Genomic DNA, 22,868 nt, shown 5'->3' with positions numbered 1-22,868 from the left:
ATCTTTCAACATATGACAGTCCCACCATTCCAGGAATTAACCTTGTGAACCTACAATGCACTCCCTCAATAGCAAGAATATCCTTCCGCAAATTTGGAGACCAAAACTGCACACAATACTCCAGGGTGGGGTCTCACCAGGGCCCTGTACAGCTGCAGAAGGACCTCTTTGCTCCTATACTCAACTCCCCTTGTTATGAAGGCCAGCATGCCATTAGCTTTCTTCTCTGTCTGCTGTACCTGCATGCTTACTTTCCATGACTGATGAATAAGGACACCCAGCTCTCGTTGTACTTCCCCTTTTCCTAACTTGACACCATTCTGCATCTGCCCAGTCACCCAACCTGTCCAAGTCACCCTGCATTCTCATAACATCCTCCTGACATTTCACACTGCCACCCAGCTTTGTGTCATTGGCAAATTTGCTAATGTTACTTTTAATCCCATCATCTAAATCATTAATGTATATTGTAAACAGCTACCATCCCAGCACCGAACCTTGCGGTACCCCACTGGTCACAGCCTGCCATTCTGAAAGGGACCCATTAATCATTACTCTTTGTTTCCTGTCAGCCAGCCAATGTTCAATCCATGTCAGTACTCTGCCCCCAATACTAAATCCATGCTGACTTGGACTGATCCTCCTACTGCTATCCAAATGTGAAGTAATTTCCTCTTTTATAATTGACTCCAGCATCTTTCCCACCACTGACGTCAAGCTAACCAGTCTATAATTCCGTTTTCTCTCTTCCTCCTTTCTTGAAAAGTGGAACAACATTAGTCACTCTCCGTTTCGCAGAACTCTTCCTGAATCTATAGAACATTGGAAAATGATTAGCAATGTGTCCACGATTTCTAGAGCCACCTCTTTAAGTACCCTGGGATGCAGACTATCAGGTCCCGGGGACTTATCAGCCTTCAGACTCAACAGTCTATCCAACACCGTTTCTTGCCTAATATAAATTTCCTTCAGTTCATCCATTATCCTAGTTCCTTTGGCCACTATTGCATCTGGGAGATTGTTTGTGTCTTCCCTAGTGAAGACAGATCCAAAGTACCTGTTCAACTCATCTGCCATTTCCTTGTTCCCCATAATAAATTCACCCATTTCTGTCTTCAATGACCCAATTTTAGTCTTAACTATTTTTTTTGCTATTCACATACCTAAAGAAGCTTTTACTATCCTCCTTTATATTCTTGGCTAGTTTACCTTCATACCTCATTTTTTCTTGGTGTATTGCCTTTTTTGTTACCTTCTGTTGCTCTTTAAAAGCTTCCCAGTTCTCTGGTTTCCTGCTCATCTTTGCTATGTTATACTTCTCTTTTATTTTTATACTGTCCTTTACTTCGCTCATCAGCCACCGCCTCCCCTTACTCCCCTTAGGATCTTTCTTCCTCTTTGGAATGAACCGATCCTGCACCTTCTGCATTATTCCCAGAAATACCTGCCATTGTTGTTCCACTGTCTTCCCTGCTAGGGTATTGTTCCATTGAACTTTGGCCAGCTCCTCCCTCATAGCTCCATAGTTCCCTTTGTTCAACTGTAATACTGACACATCCGATTTTTCCCTTCTCCTACTCAAATTGTAGATTAAAACAGATCATATTATGGTTAAATCACATCAATGGATTACTGATGGATGGATGTTGGATGCTGTGAAGAATGCCTTAGGGCTGACATAATTTTTCTCCAAGAATCACAAACACTGGTAAAATGAGGTATCCAGCAACAGAGAATTTTCCTCTGTTCAGATTTATTCCTTAAATTGTAATATTTATTTGTGATTCCTTGTTGCTGAGGGCAATCATTCCAGTCTCAGCATTGGAGACTGTTTATTTTTGGACCAAGAAGTAATGAGGTGCATTAGCAAGTTTTTTTTTTGGTAGAAGCCAAAGTAACCATTGTGGAGCAGATTATTGATGAGTAAGGGTAATTTGCCATTTGCTTCTTCATTGTGTGTGTTTATTTGAGATTGGGCTTGGATATGTTGTCCTTTTTTTTTGAAGAGACCACACCTTAGTTAAAATTATTGGGTACATGCCACTGTTTTCTATGCATCATAACAGCTTGGCTAGAGGCAGGACTAAATGTGAGAAAATAAGATAACAAGAAGCCTTCCTCACAAGTCACAGCATTGTTCTCATTACTTTCATGAACACCTTAGAGAGCCAAAATAGACATCAAGGATTCAGATTCAAATGATAATTCATTTTATGGGATGTGGGTGTTACTCTTAAGCCCTGTATTTAGATTAGATTAGATTCAACTTTATTGTCATTGTGCTGAGTACAGATACAAAGCCAAAGAAATGCAGTTAGCATCTAACCAGAGTAAAAGAATAGAGTTGTTTACAAAATAACTGTGAATAGCCATTATTACCCTTTTCTCATTGTCCATGAGAATGGTGAGTCTGAACTGCTATAGTCCTTCCCACAGAACTGCTGGATAGGGAATTAAAGCATTTAGATCAAATAACAGTGAAGAAACAACCATATATTTCCAGCAGGAGATGATGTGTCCGTGTGTTTGCTGCATATGCTTCAAGATTGTCAAGGTGATGGGTTGGGAGGTATTGCTGGAGACATCTACTTATTCACAGGTAGTTCTTCAAGATTGAGATTCATTTGTTTCCACTCCAGTTCGATGGGTTCTGAGCTAGCTGATGAGATGCTACCAATTTAGGATAGGAGATACTTGATAGGAATGGGAAATCAGGACAAAGTGCACTCCTTCACGGTTCCTGTGTGCTCTAATTGAATAGACAAGGTTTTTAATATCATTCAGATATTTTTTTTCCATTTTAGAGATCATGGGGCAGGGACTCATGAGTCATATGGTGGGGATATCACCTTCAAGGAGATTTCATGAACATGCTTGAATTGTTTTCTCACTCCATCTAGTAATCACTTCCAATGGAGCACAGAATAGAGTGCTTTTTTAAGAAACTGTTATCAGGCATAGCTGAGTTGTCTATGAATGAATGGCCCAGGTTTATGTTAAGGAAAAAAAGTTTAGAGGACTTCAGAACAAAAATGTAGATGGGTTAATTAGTGGATGAAAATGTATATGGGTTGTAAGTTTGCAGGTCACTGAAATTGTTTGAGTTATGGACAATAAAGGTAATTAGAAGATACAGATCAGTTATAGTTGTGGATGGAGAAGTGGCAAGTAAAGATTAATATGGTCAAGTGTAAGGTGTTGCACTTTAGGAGGTCAGATCTAAGGGGAAAATATACAGTTAACGAGACCTTTAACAGCATTGATGCACAGAGGGATCTTGGGGTCGAAATCCATACCTCCCTGGAAGTGGTAACACAAGTACATAGAGTAGTAAAGAAGGCATGTGGAAAGCTTGTCTTAATTATTAGGGACTAAGAATACAAGAGTAAGGAAGTCATTTAAGCAGCTGTATAAAGCCTTGGTTAAGTTGCACCTAGAGCATTCCATACAGTCTGGTTACCCCATTGCAAGAAGGAGAGGGTGCAGAAGAGGTAATCAGGATGCTGTCCAGATTAGAGTGTATTGGCTATAAGGAGAAGCTGGAAAAACAAACTTGTGGGTTTTTTCCTGCACTATCAGAGGCAGAGGGGAAACCTGATAGAAGTTTATAAAATTAAGAATAGCATAGATAGGGCAGGCAGGCAGAATAATTTTCCCATTATATAAATATTGAATACTTGAGAATGTAGCTTTAGGGTGTGAGAGGGCAAGTCTAAAGGAGATTGTGCAAGGCAGATTTATTTTACGCAGAGTGGTGGGTGCTTTGAACGAGCTTTCAGGGTTGGTAGTGGGGATGAAGGTGCTGTTTGATAGACAACTAAACATGCAGAGTATGGAGGGATATGGATCATGTGCAGTGGGAAGGGATTAGTTTAATTTGGCATCATATTCAGAGCCACATCATGAGCCAAAGAGCTTAATCTGTATTGTCCAATGTACCATGAGGAAGAATTTTCTCACCAAGAAGGAACTCAGTGCCTGACTGGGTGGTAGAGGCATGTGCTCCCACAATATTTGGTGAATTTATTATGGGGAACAAGGCAGATGAGTTGAACAGGTAATTTGGATCTGTCTTTACTAGGGAAGACACAAACAATCTCCCAGATGTAATAGTGGCCAGAGGACCTAGGGTAATGGAGGAACTGAAGGAAATTCACATTAGGCAGAAAATGGTGTTGGGTAGACTGATGGGACTGAAGGCTGATAAATCCCCAGGGCGTGATGGAGTTGAGACAAAACTTTTTCACCCAGAGAATTGTGGATCTGTGGATTGCTCTGCCGCAGAAGGCAGTGGAGGCCAATTCTTTGGATGCTCTCAAGAAAGAGTTAGATGAATCTCTTAAATATAGCAGAGTCAAGGGATATGGGGAGAAGACAGGAATGGGGTACTGATTGTGGATGATCAGCCATGACCACAGTGAATAGTGGTGCTGGCTTGAAGGGCCAAATGGCCTACTCCTGCACCTATTGTCTATTTAAGTACCTAGAAGAACACTTGAATTGGTACAAAAAAATATTGTGGGCCATGGACCAAGTGCGGGTAAATGTAGCACTTTATTCTGTATTCTGTTACTGCTTTTCCCTTTTACTACCTCAATGTACTGATATGATGTAATGATCTGTATGGGTGGATGCCAAAAATAGATTATTTTTCACTCTACTTTGCTACACATTCCACAATAAACCAATAACCGAAATAGAATTAGCATAGAGAAGTTCTTGGTGGTCATCATAGACATGATGGACTGATACTGTTACTCTACAACTGTGTTATTACAGCTTCATTGATGTATATGTTGACCTGGAACTGAAGATATAAAAACATTAGAGGTGGTGATTGTGGTATCTCTGGAGCGCCTTGAGGAGAAGTTATAGTTGTCCCTTCATTTTTGTCTGCATGCTTGCACTTCCTGCTGCCTCAGTAATGCAGCCAAAGACTCAAAGACCCCTGTCACCCAAAGTATTCTCTCTTCTCCATGCTCCTGTTGGGCAGAAGAAACAAAAGCCTGAAAGCTCACACCACCAGTTTCAGGAACAGCATCTATCTTGCTGTTGAATGGATCTGTTGCATGTTAAGATAGACTCTTAATCTGACAAGGTGCCAATTCATAGGCTTGCACCTTACTAACCACTTACGCTGTACTTTCTCTGTACACGTAACATTACATGGTGCTTTTCTCTTGGGCTGTCTCAATGTACTCGATTAATGAAGTGATCTGTATGGATGGCAAAGCTTTTCACTATACCTAGGTACCTGTGACAGTAATAAACCAAATTAGCAAATTATTTCCATGCTTCTGAGACATAAGGAGGAAAGGAATCATTGTGACACAGTAGTCTACACTTAGTGCCACATTTGTTGTCTTGGTCTTTTTACCACATGGTTGAATGCTATGTTAATACATTGAAAGTGAAGATAAATTTTATAATCAGTCTGCCTCCAACATTGCATATATAAAATTAAAAGAATTGATGATGTGAGACAGGAGATGTAGTAGGGAAATGTGTGGAAAATGGGACGGATACGGTTTCCCTGTTGGGAACCCAATGGGCTAAATGGCTTCTTTTACATTGTAAGAAATAAATTAAGCTTGTCCTGCTCAGAGCAAAGAATTTTGTGAGGACATTTTAAGAACAAACTGTTTCCCTCTTTCTCAGTTCTAATGAAGAAGCCAGACCTGAAAAAGCTAATTCTTTCCCTTTTCTCAAATGCAATCTGACCCGTTGAGTTTTTCCAACATTTTATGCTATTATTCAAGATATCCGGCATCTGCAAGTTTTTGTTTTTCATGGGTTCCAATTCATTGTTGATTCATTCACTGAAGCAAAGATAGAATGGGCCTTTGCTTAATATGCACTAAACAAAGCTCTTCTACTGATCAGACCCTGCTGTGCAACACTGTCCTGCATTTAATGGAAATATAAACCAATTCTTAGAACTTGTTGACATCTTATCAATAAATGATGGATGAAATACACCATTGCCTTAACTACATCAGCAGAGCCTTTAGTTACCTAAAGATCGAGATCTCAACCTAGCATGAAATATGTGGCCTACCAGGCAGCAGTAATGCCTGCCCTCCTGTAGCTTGTTGGATATCTTGCCAACATAAGCAGTTCATTTTACAGCAGGTGCTCACTAAAATAGGGTCAATGGTGCCAGAGAGAGTGAATGTATAGAGTGATAGATAAGATGCCAAGTAATTAAACAGCTTTATCCCAGATACTGTCCCATTACTTGAGTGATGTTGGATTTGCATTCCTCAAAGAAAATAGAGAGAAATGCAACACATGCTTGGATTTCACCTTGCAGATAATGGAAGGTCTTTGGAGGTAGGTCTGTTTCTACAGATTCCTCAGACTCCAGTTCTTGTTTCCCCCTTGTTACTGTCACAGCTCCTCATGAATATCCCTGGGAATCCCTTGGCAATCCCTGGGAATTTCAGAAGAGTTCAAATGGAATTCAGCAAAATGTTGCTTAGCATACCCAAAAACATAAAATCTTAACCCAAATGGAGTGAAACTATCGGTCTATATTGTGCTGCTTGTCAAAATAACATCTCTTTTTTCTGAACTTCAAACTAGAGTAATACACTACTGAATGCTGACATCAAATTCTATTCGGTAGTTACTGATTGATAACTTGCACGATTTCACTTTGTGTTTCTGTAACTGGTTAAACTAAAATGTAAAGATGTTATTCTTCAACAGTAATCTTATGCATATGAATATCAGAGGTTCAATTCAACAAAAAAGGCCATTAGTTTTCCTTGTGAATGGTCAATATTTGCTTTAATGTTTTTAACATGCTTTTAAAGCAGTTTGTTCTTAAATACGAATTAAGCCTCTCATTAGTTGCAACTGCTTGATACACGTTTAATAACTAATTGTTTTCATGACAAAGTGGTAAATCCTTTTGGAGGTTCGTTGAAATTTGCTTGAGAATAATTTGGCGATACTTTATAATTATATAACATTTGTCTCTAACTTATAGGTGTCTTATTTCACATCAATATCAAGGCAAGAAGAATTTGAGGAAAATGCTGAAAAAATTGTTCCTTTGTTCTCGGTCACTTATTTTCTTTCAATCTTTTTTTCCATCACATCTTGCATGAGGTAAGATGGGCTACTGTCATATTTATTTTTGATACATTTTCATTGAACATATAAAATAAAACATATGTTGTCTTATGGAAGATTACCGAATTTATTTTCAGGTTTGACTGTGTGAGGACTAAAATCTGGGTGGCTGCTCTGGGAGTTGTGTCAGCTGGATTTGCGGTACTATCAGGATTTGGATTGTTGCTGTTTTGTGGGATGAAATTTGCCATCAATACGGCCAATGCACCATTCCTCATTCTAGGCAAGTTGCATTTACCTCAATACTATAAGCATGATTAGAATATAGCCCAGGTGTGGCCTAACCAAGCTTTTATGTGGCTGCAAAGTGATCTGCAAATTTTTATCACAGACAAGAGAAAAGCTACAGATGCTGAAAATCCAAGCAACACGTGCAAAATGCTGGAGGAACTCAGCAGGCCAGGCAGCATCTTTGGAAAAGAGTACAGTCGATGTTTTGAGCTGAGACCCTTCATCAGTCCCGCCAACCTTTATAATCCATACCCTGATCAAGGAAGGCAAGCACACTGCACACCTTCCATATCATTCTATTGACTTGTGTTGCCACTTACAGCAAGGTATGAACTTCTAGATCTCGCAGTATATCAGTGCTCATATGAGTCCTGTCAATTCCCATTTACGTTCTTCTTGTTTCTATAAATTTATTTAGAGATGCAGCACAGAAAAGGTACTTCCAGCCCAAGGAGCTGTACTGCTCAGCAACCCCCAATTTAACCCCGGCCTTTTCACAGGACCGTTTACAATGACCAGTTAGCCTACTGACCATATGTCTTTGGAATGTGGGAGGAAATCAGAGCACCCAGAAAAGACCAACACAGTTTAAGGGGAGAACACACAAACTCTTTTACAAACAGCAGTGGGAATTGAACTCTGAATTTTGATGCCCAGAGCTGTAATGATGTTGCCTTAACTGCTGCACTACTGTGGCAACCATTTCCATTGTCTCTTTGTCATTCTTCTTTGCTCTAGCTTTAACTTCTGACTTGCCTTCCTGCCCCTGCCCCACCATTTGTAATGCCATTGTGTTGCCTTTATGGAAGTTATTTAGTTTATACTATTTTCGCTTAGTAATTCATTTGTTAGTATTTTCTAGTTAGAATTAGAATTGCTTAAAGTATAATCATTGCCTGTAAAATATATCGGCATGCGATGACGTCACATCCGGTTTTGCCGCGTCTTGTGGGAAAATACCGGTTTGGGATCAACGCAAGGGCAAGGGCTCGCACGAGGCAGACCCGAGCAAGAAGTTGTTCGTAAGCATTAGAAATCACAGTGAGAGCAACGCTGTAAGTTAATAAATAATCGATATGTTGAATTAAAATGTTAACGCCGATCCTGTTAAAAGTAACGATGGTCGATAATGTTTATGTTTTCGTTAGTTAAAGAGTTGCGGATAGTTTGCATTGAAGTGTATTTAAAGCAGTCAATGGCGTAGGTAAATTCTGACTATATGCTGCACTTTAATGTAATGTAGTTGTAGTTTACTTTTACAAGTATTTACAACGTAAATGTGATATCAAGAAGGGAACAAATACTGTATCAATCTTGTATTGTTTTATCATCAGTTTTCACCATATGTTAATGTGAAGAGTGAACAGTAAATGGTTAATCTTACTGCGATCTTGTTCTCATTGACGGCGGTTTATCTCGGCGTTTAATTTGGCGTTTTCATTACACCCGAGCGAGAATGCTACAGCCATCTTCCCTTGCCAAAATCCAGATCAGCACCTCAATGCTGGCTAATTAGTCATTGCTGAAATAAATAGCAAAATCTGGTACAGTTTGGAAGACTAGCAGCACCTGTGAAGATTAAATGTTCCATCAATCCCTTGGGTTGGAGTAGTTGATGTCCGATCATCATAGGCATTTCTACTTAAGCTAGGACCAGCTTCATTCACAATTACACCATTCGGTAACGTAGATGTTTTGGGAGTTTAACATACTTATCACATCATCTCTTATTTGTCCAGATTAAATTCCATCTGTCAATTCTCTGAAAAAATTTCCAACTGATTCTGCTAAATCCTGTGACAACTTTCCTCATTGTGACAGTTTTTGTTTCATCTGCATGCTGAATCATCAGACCATCTGCATTTTGATCAAAATTATTAACCTATTTTACAAACAACCAAGTTCCCAGCATTATTCCTTGTGGATCACCACTGTTTACAGGTCTTCAACCAGAAAAATATCCCTCCTCTGTCTTCTGATAACCAAGCAATTTTTGGATCCAGTTTACTGATTAACTGTGGATCCCATGTGAACCTAATCTTTTAGACCAGTTTACCAAAAGGTATATTTTAATGCTTTATTAAAGCCCACATGCACAATATTCACTACCCTCACCTCATCAATGAATTCCCAGATTCACCACTCTCTGGCTGAAGAAATTCCCCATCCCCATTCTAAAAGGACAACTCTCTATTCTGAGACTGTGTCCTCTGGTCCTAGACTCTCCCACCATAGAAGACATCCTCTCTATTTTCTCTATTGCCTCAGCAATCTTGTTCCTTACATTTTTCAGTATCCACTTTCATGTTTTTCAAGGCATTCCTCATTCTGAATGTCAATATGTCTGAGAATATCAATATATCCTCTCCTAATCTTGCCACTGTCTATGTCTTTAATGTGTATGAAAGTTAAGACAGAAATTAGGAAGAAGGCAAAGAGGGTCCACAAAATATTAATGGCAGACAAGATTAAGAAAAATAACAAAGCATTTTGTAAGTATAGACATACAGGCAAAGAGGATACCCCGGGAAAGAGTAGGGACCGAGGGGAAAACTATGTGATGCCAGGGATTATGGGTTGATCTTGTCATCTGTAATCACTAGAGAAGAATATTGTATTTGAAGATTTCAGGGGATATTGTAGAGAATATGAACATACAATATAAAGGAAAAGGTTTTAGGTGCTTTGGTGCATACAAGGTGAAAACATCCCCAAGAATTGTTGGCAGCTAATTCCACTACAATAGATAACACCTTTTGTGCAATAAAGATGCCTCTTAAGTTCCAACTAAATCTTACCCCTCTCACTTAAACCTATCCCTTCTAATCAGTTTAACTGGGGTTCATGGAACCCTAAGTTAATGGTAGGAGTCCACGGCATAAAAAAAGATTGGGAACCCCTGCTCTAGAACTTGATTTCCCAATCCAAAGAAAATGACAGCACATTCACTCAGTCTATGTCCCACAATAAAATCACCTCATGGTCTCCTATGCTCTAAGGAATAAGGTCCTAGCTTGTCTAACCTCTTCCCCCTAACTCTGTTTCTTAAGTTCTGGCAGCATCTTTGTAATCTTTTTCTGTACTCTCTCTAGTAAACAACATCATCTTTACAGCAGGGTGGTCAAAACTGAACACAATTCACCAAGAGTGGCCCCACCAATAAATAAGTATATGGGATAAAGTTAGACACCTCTCCAATATTTCTCTAAGCCAGGGCAAATCCAAAACATATGAATAAGGAAAGCCTCGCCCCCTTTACACTTGTTGCAACAGGGACTAATGTCTGGATAGATGCGCAATAATTTAGTTTTAGACGTATGAGCCCTTTGTACGGCCTTAAACTAACTGGCATGGGCGAGCACATAAAGAAGTTAAATTAACTGACATGAGAATTGAATCCCGTACATCATCGGACAAAGGAAAATTTTAATCTTGCTCCCGGGCAGTTTTAATTTTGTAAAGGGGGGCTCGCCTCAAAGTCACTAACTTATCTTGCATAGTAGATATTAAACCTTTACACAATGGATTCATGTGAAGAAACAAGTCAACAACATTTTTATTGGGTACCTTAGGGAAGTTTAATATTAAAGGGTTGATAAAATGTCTAATTTGGAGATATCTAAAGAAGTGAGTGAACTTTACAGACAGTTGTTCAAAAGTTGCAAAGTGATTGTCTATAAAATGATCTTCAAAGCACCTAATGCCCTTTCTGTGCCAGACTTGAAATGCTAAATTGTGCATGGAAGGCTGAAAGAGATGACTAAAGAGAGAGAGGGTAAAACCACTAAGACCATTATACTTTCTGAACTGAACCCATATTCTCAGAGTGTGCCTGATTAACAGGATTAACAATTGGCTTCGGCAGATGGCAAGGAAGTGCAGATCCAAGAAGTGTGGAGATAGAGAGATTCTTATCAGAGTTCAACTCCATTGCCACCCATATTGGGCAGTCCGACTGATTATAAAGGTAAGACCAAAAAATAGGACAGTGTATGTTGGCTGCCCAGTAATATAAACAAAAATTGAGAAAGGCCATATCACCTACCCTTTTAGGTTTTTGAAGGTGAGCTTTATTTAATTGGGGATGTTTGCCCTTCCATATTGTTACGTCCGTGGCCCCCTCCTTTTTGAGAATTGCAAGATCACTATTAAGTCAGTTCAGGAGATCCAGGAAATGAAAGAAAGACATGCAGAATCCACAAAGGGTTTGGAATGTGTCCTGGCCTCCGAAAGGCGGAACCATTGATAACGGCTGTTGTCTCTTGGAGACAGAATTGTGTATTGAATACTGTACGATGCATTGAAGCCCCCAGGCAATGAACCGAGTCGGGGTTGGTGGAGGAATTGCATCATCCCAACCTGATTGACATCTGAGACCCTGTGAGTCAGGATAATAGAGGGTCTGGGGAACAGCCCCTTCAGACACACCAGAAGAAATGCTAGAACTCCTGTAACAGCATAATAGCGAAAGCTGGTGGAAAAGCCCACGTGCGTCCTTTTCCATTTGCCTCGGAATCGGTGGGTCTTTACCACAGAAGCACGGCTTTAGCTAACCACAAAGGGGAAATCAGTCCCCCAATGACTCTCGAAGGATTGACATCATAAAAGGAATGGGCAAGTTAAACCTCCGTCTTTCTCTCCAACCAAAAAGCTGCAGCTTGAATGAACTTGAGTGACTTTTATATTTCCATCGGACAATACATTATCCCCTAGACAAGGATAGAGCTATTTCTTATTGATTATTATTATACCCGCGCTATTAGATTTAGTATTGATGATGTATAATATCTGTATGTTTGCATTGATATTATTTTTGTGTATTTTTATCAATAAATACTGTTAAAAATAGTACCATCAGACTTCAACAGACCTCTCTGTCTTTGCTGGTAAGTGACCCAGTTATGGGGTATGTAACAATATATAGGATGAAATAATTGAGTCTAATGAGTCAAAGAAAGCTTTAGAAATAAGAATTGGTAAAGATTGAAATGTATAAAAATTTAGGAAGGATAAACATTTTAATGACATTGATTTGATCCATCAGGGACCACTGCCAAATATTTAAGACTTCTCCCACAGTTCCATACACAGGCAACCATATTAATCAAGGGACCATTTCCCTCCCTAGTTAACCACTTGCTTTCAATATATTCTTATAGAATCTTTTGTAATTCTCCTGTAAGTTATCTCATGTTCCTTTAAACTCCCATACCCCTTAAACTGCTCAAAGATTTCATTTGATCACATCTGCCAAACCCTGTCATACAGTGCCTATAAAAAGTATTCACCCTACCCACCCACCCAGAAGTTTTCATGTTTTGTTATACAACACTGAATTACAGTGGATTTAGTTTGCCTTTTTTGACACTGATCAACAGAAAAAGACTTTCATTTACAAGTGAAAACAGGTTAATGAATTACTAATATAAAACACAAAATAATTGATGTATAAATATTCACCCTCTTTAATATGACACCAAATCATCACTTGTGCAACCAATTGGTTTAAGAAGTCACATAATTACTGAAGTTGAGATCACCTGTGTGCAGTCAAGGTGTTTCAATTGATTGCAGTAGAAATACACCTGTATTAGGAAGGTCTAGCAGCTGATGAGTATCCTGGCAATGTGTTGTTAAGTGCCTTGCTCAAGGACACCAAGGCTCAAACCAGTGACCTTCAGATCACTAGACTGAGGCCTTATCCACTAGGCCACGCACCAACACTGGAAAGATATGGTGCAGCCTAGAACAGTCCATCCTTTAAAATTGAGTGACCGTGCAAGAAGGGAATTAGTGAGGGAGTGCATGAAGAGACCTATGACAACTCTGGAGGAGTTTCAAGCTTCAGTGGCTGAGATGGGATAGACTGCGCTAACGACAACTGGTGCCCCAGTACTTCACCAGTCACAGCTTTATAGGAGAGTAGGAAAGAGAAAGCCACTGTTTGGGGGAAAAACCCTCACATGAAATCTGGGCTAGAGTTTGCCAGAAGGCATGTGGGAGATGTTGAAGTTAGCTGGAAGGTTCTATGGTCTAATGAAACCAAAAACTGAGCTTTTTGGCCATCAGACTGAACGCTCAATTTGATGTAAACTAAACACTGCACATCATCCCTACCATGAAGCATGGTGCTAGCTGCATCATGCTGTGGAGATGTTTCAGTGCTAGAGGCCCTGGAAGGCTTGTGAAGGGTAAAATGAATGCAACAAAATACAGAGAAATCCTGCAAGACAACTTGAACCAGTCTGCAAGAGCACTGAGACTTGGGGGATTTGTTTTCCAGCAAGACAATGACCCCAAGCATAAAGCCAAAGCTACACAGGAATGGGTTAAAAACAAGGAAGTTAATGTCCTTGCCTGGCCAAGTCAGAGTCCAGACCTCAATTCACATTGAGAATTTGTGGCTGGATTTGAAAAGTGCTGTTCACTCATGATTCCCCCTGCAATCAGATAGAGCTTGAGCAGTTTTGTGAAGAATAGGGAAAAATTATATTCTGATGTGCAAACCTGATAGAGATGTATCCACACAGACTCAAGGCAGTAATTGCTGCCAAAGGTACATCTACTAAATACTGACTTGAAGGGGAGTGAGTAATTATGCAATCAATTATTTTGTGTTTAATTATTGTAATGAATTTAGACCAATTTATAGAAATTTCTTTTCACTTTGATACGAGTCTTTTCTGTTTATCAGTGTCAAAAACGGAAATTAAAGCCATTGTGATCAATGTTGTTAAACATGAAAACTTCTAAGGGGTGAATTCCTTATATATCTTCTCCTTTCTCCTCTTCAGATCCCTTTCAGTATCCCTCGTTATCCCTGTTAACCTTTTTCTTCACTCTTAACAGGAACACGTCCATAAGACTCGGGAGCAGCTGAAGAAATTCCTCCTCGTCTCTGTTCTAAAGGGATATCCTTGTATTCTGAGGCTCTGCCCTCCAGACCTAGACTCACCCACTGTAGGAAATATCCTCTCCACACCCACTTTATCTAGGCCTTTCAATAATTCATATGTTTCAATGAGATCCCTCCCTTATTCTTCTGAACTCCAGCCCAGAGCCATCAAACGCTCTTCATACATTAACCACTCGTATGTTGGCACGGACTTCCCCGTCGCACTTTTAAAAGCCTCTCACTTGCAATATGTCCTACACTAGCAAATACTGTTTTCCAATCAACTTTTGAAAGTTCCTGTATAACATTATCAAAATTATCCCTGCTGCAGTTGAGGACTTGTAGATAAGTGCTATCCATAACCCAGTTAGAACAGATAGGTACTTGACAGTCAGCAGACACACAGTGAGCCAAAGATCCTGTTTTTGTAGTGTCTGGCTGTATGGCCTACAATGGTTCCTTCAATATATTACTTTCTGATTAAATGCAGCAGCATGTTTGCTTACCAGGAAAATATTGCAGAGTAATCCTGTGGCCTGGAAGAAGTTTAGTAAGTGCACTTGGTAGTATCTTGTCTGCATCTTGTTACAATAATATGGTTTCTAATTTCTATTGTATGCTTGTAATGTATTTGACAAGCTTTATCAACAAATATTACATGTTATTCCAGTAACAATGACAATACAATGTGCAATTTTATTCACTTTAATTTGAGGTATTTCACTGGTATTAAGTGTCAAACTAATTCATCATATTTTCACATCTCCAGGTATCGGTGTGGACGACATGTTTGTTATGCTTTCAAGCTGGCAAAAGACAAAAGTTAAAGATAAAGTTGAAAAACGTTTGGCAGACACGTATGCTGATGCAGCTGTTTCCATCACAATCACCACATTAACTGATGTTTTAGCCTTTTATATTGGCATCATGACACCTTTTCGATCTGTGCAATCATTTTGTGTTTACACTGGTACAACAGTTCTGTTCTGTTTTATTTATAACATTACATTTTTTGGAGCTGTTCTTGCACTGAACGGGAGAAGAGAAGCCAGTAACAGGCACTGGCTGACATTCAGAAAGGTTGACAAGACTCCTAAACCAGGAGGATCTACACTGACCACCATGTGTTGTGTAGGTGGGGCTTATGATCCGAAAACAGGTACCGAATCAGAGCATCCAATCTACTACTTCATGAAGGAATATTACGGTCCATTCCTCACCAACGGATGGACCAAGGCAGCTGTGGTTTTCCTATATTTAGGATATTTAGCTGCCAGTATTTATGGCTGTTTGCAGATCAAGGAAGGAATTGATCTCAGAAATCTGGCCGTTGATGATTCATACGTGATTCCGTTCTATGATGCACAAAGAGATTTTTTCTCAGAGTATGGACCACGAGTCATGGTCACTGTCACTGAATCTGTAGAGTATTGGAATCCCACTGTGCGGAGTGATATTGAAACCTGTATGAAGAGATTTGAAAACCTCTCATATGTAGATCGTAAACTGTCAGAGTCCTGGCTTCATGTCTACGTTAAAGCAAGTAATGGTATAGATATAAACAAGCAAAGTACATTCATGACAAACTTAGCAACATTCCTTCAGTATGCCCCTGCATTCAAACAAGATATTGACATTTCAGAAAATGAACTGAGCATTAGTGCTTCACGTTTTTTCATTCAAACCATGAATGTCAATAGCTCAGTTGCTGAAAAAAACGTACTGACTGAATTAAGAAATCTGGCAAAGAAATGTAGAATTCCCTTGCTGGTATATCACTCTGCATTTATCTATTTTGATCAATATCTTGTTATAGTATCCAACACAACACAGAATGTAGTTGTGGCTGCTCTTGCTATGCTTCTCATTGCTTTATTGTTAATACCTAATCCAGTCTGTTCTCTGTGGGTCACACTTGCAACGGCATCGGTTTTGGTGGGTGTAACTGGGTTCATGGCTTTTTGGGGTGTCAATTTAGATTCCATATCGATGATTAATCTGGTCATCTGCATTGGCTTTTCAGTGGATTTTTCAGCTCACATTTCCTATGCATTTGTTTCAAGTGGCAAAAGCAGTTACAATGAACGAGCTATCGATGCATTGTATGCTCTTGGGTATCCCATTATCCAGGGAGCAGTTTCAACCATTCTGGGTGTGGTTGTGCTGGCTGCTGCAGGAAGTTACATCTTCAGGACATTTTTTAAAATCATGCTTCTTGTCATATCTTATGGGGCAGTTCATGGTCTTGTATTCCTGCCCGTGTTTCTAACTTTCTGTGGAAATTATGCAAAGACAGACAAGGACATAAGTGCATTCCTAGCAAAGCCAAATAAACAGACAATCAATCTGCATCCAAATCCAAAAGAAAACATTCCCAAAATAGAAGGCAACTCTTCAGGAACATTTCATTTAGTCAGTGAAAGTATGGAGCCCAGTGAAATAACACTTCTATAAATACATTGCATGGACTGTCCATGATGGTGTATTTTAATTTATTTTTTAGTTTTGTTCATTACTTGAACAGATTTAGGTTTTTTTTGTTTCTCTGCTTGAAGAAGTGAAGGAAAACAGACTATTTTCATTTATTAGTCCAACAGTGGATTCCGGTTAAATGGGCCATCAGTTAATCAGGGAGCAGCTGCTTATTTGGGACAACTCTTAAAGAACAAAAAGAAATTGAGAAAATAACCAGGATTTGTTTTGTTTATTTGGGATACTATGCAGCTTGATTGAGGCAGGAGATTGTTCCTGAACATTTTCTAACTAGCGTCAGTTGCGTGCTCATTTTATGGCTAATAGACATCACACCCTGCTTAGAGTGAAGCTTTTAAATAGCATCAGTTTCTTGTTTGTGTTCAAAAGGCAGTAATTTTTGTCACTGGTAGTTGTCAAGTAATAAAGGGTAGGACTGGTTTGCCCACTGGTTTCAAGCATTCAGGCTTGAAGATAGCAGAAATGGCTGGGCGTGAAAATGAAGCAAATTCACTACTTCAAGTTAGGAACAACAAAGAATATAAAGACATAAACAATCATCTTGAATGTTACAATGAAATATAATATTTGCAGGATGCAATTGTTGAGTGTACTGTCTGCACTAGGTATTTGTTTGATTTTGTTCATTAGATTTGTTTTTATAAGACTGTTTAATGTCTTTTTCACAGTTAATGGATAAATATGATATCTCTAATACACATTTTTTCAGGTATTTACAGGTTAAGTATTTTTTACGTGATTTTTTACCAAATTACCCCTTGGCCTGCTCTTTAAATTTGGCTTATGTTATTTTTCAGTTTAAACCTTTTCAAAAATGATTAATAGCTATCATTTATAAACAGTTAATGAATGCTCATATGTCACCTAATGATAGGGTTCAACGCACCTGGGAAGTAGAACTTCAACATTCACTCTTAGATAACCAATGGAGTAAAATTTATTATTTAGTCAATAATTCATCTATCTGCACACACCATATTTTAATTCAGTTTAAGATAGTACACGGGGCCCATATGTCCAAAGATAAATTGGCGCATATTTTTCCTAATATAAGCCCTATTTGTGATAGATTTAATGCAAAAGTGGCTACTCTAACCCATATGTTTTGGTCATGTGTAAGTTTAAATAATTTTTGGAGGGATGTGTTTGGAATATTATCTAAAGTTATAGATATGGATGTTCAACCTAACCCACTTACAGCAATTTTTGGGATCTTTCCAGAGGAAGCAAGCAAAGTGTCTGCTTCCGCCCAACATGTGATGGCTTTTTCAACTTTACTGGCTAGGAGAGCTATTTTGTTACACTGGAAAGAATCTAACCTACCTACTGTTTTCTATTGGCTCTCTTCCATTATGTCATGTCTAAGTTTGGAGAAAATTAGAAACCAGACATTTGATACATCCATTGATTTTGAACGTCTGGTGACCCTTTATTCAATATTTTCACATGATTTAATTTATCTTTATTTATTTATTTTTCTTTATTCTCTTTGGGGAAAATCCTTATCCCTGAAGGTTCAGAGATGACTGGAAGGATGTATTTTTTTTCTCTCTTTTAAAATTTTATCCACAATTAGTCTGCCTAATCTTTCTTTTTCATTCCTTTCTCTTTTTTTTTGTTTCAGTTTAGTGAGTGGGTTTTTTTCTTTATCAATAAAATTTCCAGTTTTTTTATGATTGCTATGAGGAATTATAGTGTATTTTTGACCATTGTGTATATATAACAGCATAATATATTACCTATTTGATTTTGACATTATATACTTTCTGTTTTTACTAATGCTGTTTATATGTCTTTTATATTATCCACTTGTAAAACTCCTCTTTCGATTTATATATTCTTTATTTGAAAATCATTAAAAAAGATTGAAAAATGATTTTGTTCATTTACAGTCAACCTAAAGAGCATGTCAGTGTACAATGAATTAATTATTCCATCGATAACTATTAGAAACTAATACAGAATTTTATAGTGCTGGTTTATGTTTGTTTTAATATTTTGTTTTATATGCTAATTTTATAGCATTGATAGTGTTCTCATTTGTTCTGTATTTCATTTAAGTACATAATTTGTTACTCAGTTAAATAGGAGTTTGTCTTTTTATATCCTTTTAACTACTGTATTGGTCTAATTGGGGGAGCTGCTTAATTAGACTATTCCCAATTAATGTCCCAATTAATTGAAATGCACTGTACTTCTTTTCAGTTGAGAAGTAGGGCATGCACAGTGATAAGAGCTGGTGTTCAGCCAGAGAAATGGAAAATGTCCAGGATCAAGTAGTTACAGACTGAAAAGCTCACTTGCATAGTGCCACATCAAAGGCTGGTGCATAAATTATACTTTCGAGTTACTGGAAAAAGTGTGTTGGCATGAATTAAAAATAGGCTGTTACATGTTAAGCAAAGAGAATCAGAAGCAGGTTTAATATCACTAGTATATTAAATTTGTGAATTACAGTAAATATAAATGTGCAAATATATATATATATTAGTCAAATAGGTAAAAGTAGTGAGGTCCTGCTGAATGGTCTCAGCCTGAAATGTCAACTTCTCTTTTCCAGAGGTGCTGCCTGGCCGACTGAGTTCCTCCAGCATTTTGTGTGTTACTGAGGAAGTGTTCATGAGTTCAATGTCCATTCAGATTAAATGTGTGCCTTCATGCTCTTATGTACCTCCTCCTTGATGGCAATGAAAAGAGGCCATGTCCTGGGTGATCGGGATTCATAATGATGGATACCTCCTTTTTGAGGCATCGATACTTGAAGATGTCCTGGATGCTACAGAGACCACTGCCCATGCTGCCCAGAGACTTGACTGAGTTCATAAATTGCTGCAGCTGCTTTATCCCATGCAATAGCCACTCCCCCTCCCCCACCAGACATTGATACCGCTAGTTACAATGCTCTCCATGGTACATCTGTAGTAATCTACAAGTGTCTGTGACATACCAAATCACCTCAAAAACCTAATGGAATATAGCTACTATTGTACCACCTTTTATCTGCATTTGATATGTTGGGCCCAGGATGTTAGCACCCAAAGACGTAGAACAGTACGGCAAAAGGAAGAGGCCCTTCAGCCCATTATGTTGTGTTAAGGAGATTATCTCTCACTGCTTTCTGTAGTCAGAAGTTCCCACCTGCTTCAAAAGGGCAACTATCATACCAGTGTCCAGGAAGAGCAGGATGAGTTGCCTCAACAACTACCACCCAGTGGCACTCAAGTTTACTGTGATGAAGTTCTTTGAGAGGTTCGTCATGGCTAGAATCAACTCCTGCCTAAGCAAGAAACTGGACCTACTGCAAATTGTCTATCACAGAATAGGTCTAAAGCAGATGCAATCTCACAGGTTCTCCGCTTGGCCTTGGGTCACCTGGACAATAGTAACACCTATGTCAGGCTGCTATTTGACTACAGCTCAGTGTTCAACACCATCATGCCCTCAATTCTACTCAACAAGCTCCAAAATCAGCCTCTGCAACAAGATCCTTGACTTCTCACAGGGAGACTACAGTCTATGTGAATCTGGAATAACATATCCTTCTCGCTAACCATCTGATGCATCATAATGCATGCTTAGCCCACTGCTCTACTCTCCCTACACCCATGATTGTGTAGCTAAGTACAGTTCAAATGCCATCTATAAATTTGCTGATGACACTATTGTTGGCAGATATTCAGATGGTGATGAGGTGGTGTACAGGAGCGAGGTAGATGAGTGGTTGAGTGGTATTGAAGCAATAACATTGCACTCAGTGTCAGTAGGACCAAAGATCTGATGGTGGACTCTTAGGAAGGTAAAGTCAAGGGAATACACATCAGTCCTCATCAAGGGATCTAAATTTGAAAGGGTGAGCAGTTGCAAGTTCCTGGGTGTCAACATTTATGAAGATCTATCCTGATGGAATGGATATTGATAGAACTACAAAGAGAGCATGGCAGTGTCTATATTTCATAATGAGTTTGGGGAGATTTGGTATGTCACCCAAGACATTCACAAATTCCTACAGATATATTGTGGAAGCATTCTAACTGATTGCACCACCACACCGACCTTTCTACCCACATAAATGGTTCCCTTTTTTCTATATTGGACTGGTATCCTTCTATGGTTTCTCTACTTGTCTAAGTGTCTCTTAAATTTAAGTACTGTATCTGCTTCCACCACATCCTCAAGGAGTTCCAGTTATCAACCATAAGTTGTTGGCAAGACTACATTTGGAATATTGTGTACACCTAACAAAGGGAAGATGTCATTAAGCTGGAAAGGGGTCATGGTTCATGAAGAGGTTTCTGGAACTGGAGGGCTCAGTTATATGGATAGACTAGGACCCTTCTTCTTGGAGTACAGGAGTTGAGGAATTACATTACAGAGATGTGAAATCATGAAGGGAGTAGATGATGATGGTCATATTCTTTTTTCCCCACAGTAGGGAAAGTTAAAACCAAAGGAGAGGACAGTAATTTAAGGTGAGGTGGGTAAGATTATAAGGAAACCTGCAAAAAAACTTTGCACGCAGCGGGTTGAAGGAGCTACCAGAGGAAGCTGCCAAGGTGGGTATAACTATTGATCGATGCTAGAAAACGTTTAGAGCAGGGTTCCCAATCTAGTGTCCATAGGTCCCTTCCTTAACGTCCATGGCATAAAAAAAAGATGGAAGCCCCTGGTTTAAAGGGTTATGAACCAAACATAGATGGGAGTAACCTGGGTTGACATCTTGGTCAGCATGAGTTGTGTTGAAGAGACTGTTTCCATACTGTATATTTCTATGAATATTTGTAAATTTGCTGATGATAGGACAATTAAAAAAAGCATGTTGTGTCAAAGATGTGGTCATTCTATTGTAATTGACATTCTGATTATATCCCATTGAAATGATATAGGTTAAAAACAATAGGTAAATGTTCCTGTTAGTTCCCCCAGCTGAATTTAAATCTGCTGAGTTCTTCCAGCGTGTTGTACGTGTTGCTTTGACCCCAGCATCTGCAGTGTACTTAGTGTTTAATGTTCCTGTTACTAGCACATTGTTACAGAAACCTGATGCATAGTTCATGACATCTGCTTTATCCCTTAATCTTCCAGTTAGTTGTATATTCATGGAGCCATCCTTCAACACTGTAACAAAACAGGTATATTTTGGGTGCCTGGAGTTTGTGCTAAGGTTTTTGGAATGGACACCAGTATTAAATATTCAAATTGGGATCTGCTAGTTAAGTAGGTGATTATAGTAAATGAAACTGTACTTAATTGTTAATTATCTTTGTTACCTTTGTGCTGTTGACTTTGAGTGAGATTTGTCTGGATTGTCCCTCCTGGAGATTTGCTGTGTGAATACAGAGTTTTATATTTGCAGGTACAACTTCTGAGTGGCTCAGTTTTAGTTACAAAATCATAAATAATGAGGGTCTCAGTATGGATCCCTACAGTACTTTCACCACTCACTATTGGAATTGGCTTTACCCTAATAGTGTTCTTTCTTCTATAATGTTGTATAATTTAAAGTATTTTCTTGTGAATATTGTGACATATGCTATGAATTGTAATGTGCTAAGTTTATCATTGCACCTGTGCATACATGTATATGGAAATAAACTGAATTTTAACTTTGGCCAGAGTTCCAATCAGAAAACTATCCTTTCATCATCATCTACCTCCTAATACCAAACCAATTTTGGATCTAATTAGACAGCTCACCTTGAATCTTTAACTTTGTGCATCCTAACATGCCATATCTATTTTTTTTGAAGAGGTAACATAGAGAATAGATCCCTTTTGTCAGTATGGACTTTCTCAAGACCTTTGACAAGATCCTGTGTAGCAGGTGAGTTTGGATGGTTAGAGCACAAGGAGTCCAAAGCTAGCTAACTGGATTTATAATTGGATTTATAATTTATAATGATAAGAAGCAGAGAGATGGTGAATTCTCAAACTTCCAGTAATGCCTCCCCCCACCCACCACTTCACCATTTCCCATCCTCTTTTCCCTCTCTAAGTTTATCTCCTTGACCTCTCCCTCTCGTGCTCCTCTTTCCCCCGTCCCCCTTTTTCTTTCTTGGCCTTGTGTTTCCGTCACCAATCAACTTCCTAGCTCTTTGCTTCATCCCTCCCC

At 38.9% G+C, this 22,868-nt stretch overlaps 1 protein-coding gene across 2 annotated transcripts in view; it reads left to right on the top strand.

The window, feature by feature from the left end:
- Window positions 1–22,411, top strand: part of LOC132395430 (patched domain-containing protein 3-like) — a 29,953-nt gene extending 7,542 nt beyond the window's left edge. Inside the window, exons 2-5 of one of the 2 annotated variants that reach the window (XM_059972030.1) lie at window positions 6,995–7,116; window positions 7,218–7,363; window positions 15,036–16,036; window positions 19,320–22,411. In XM_059972030.1, coding sequence (XP_059828013.1) covers window positions 6,995–7,116; window positions 7,218–7,363; window positions 15,036–16,036; window positions 19,320–19,340 — 1,290 coding nt within the window. In that variant the 3' untranslated portion in view covers window positions 19,341–22,411. Of the gene's footprint in view, window positions 1–6,994; window positions 7,117–7,217; window positions 7,364–15,035 lie in introns of both variants that reach the window. The other variant, XM_059972029.1, reaches the window with a different exon arrangement.
- The last annotated feature ends 457 nt before the right edge of the window (window positions 22,412–22,868 follow it).

This window comes from Hypanus sabinus, chromosome 6 (genome assembly GCF_030144855.1).
Source record: "Hypanus sabinus isolate sHypSab1 chromosome 6, sHypSab1.hap1, whole genome shotgun sequence".
In the NCBI taxonomy this organism is placed as follows: domain Eukaryota; kingdom Metazoa; phylum Chordata; class Chondrichthyes; order Myliobatiformes; family Dasyatidae; genus Hypanus; species Hypanus sabinus.
The sequence above is the reverse complement of the archived record's forward strand: the minus strand, read 5'-3'. Positions and strand labels throughout refer to the sequence as shown.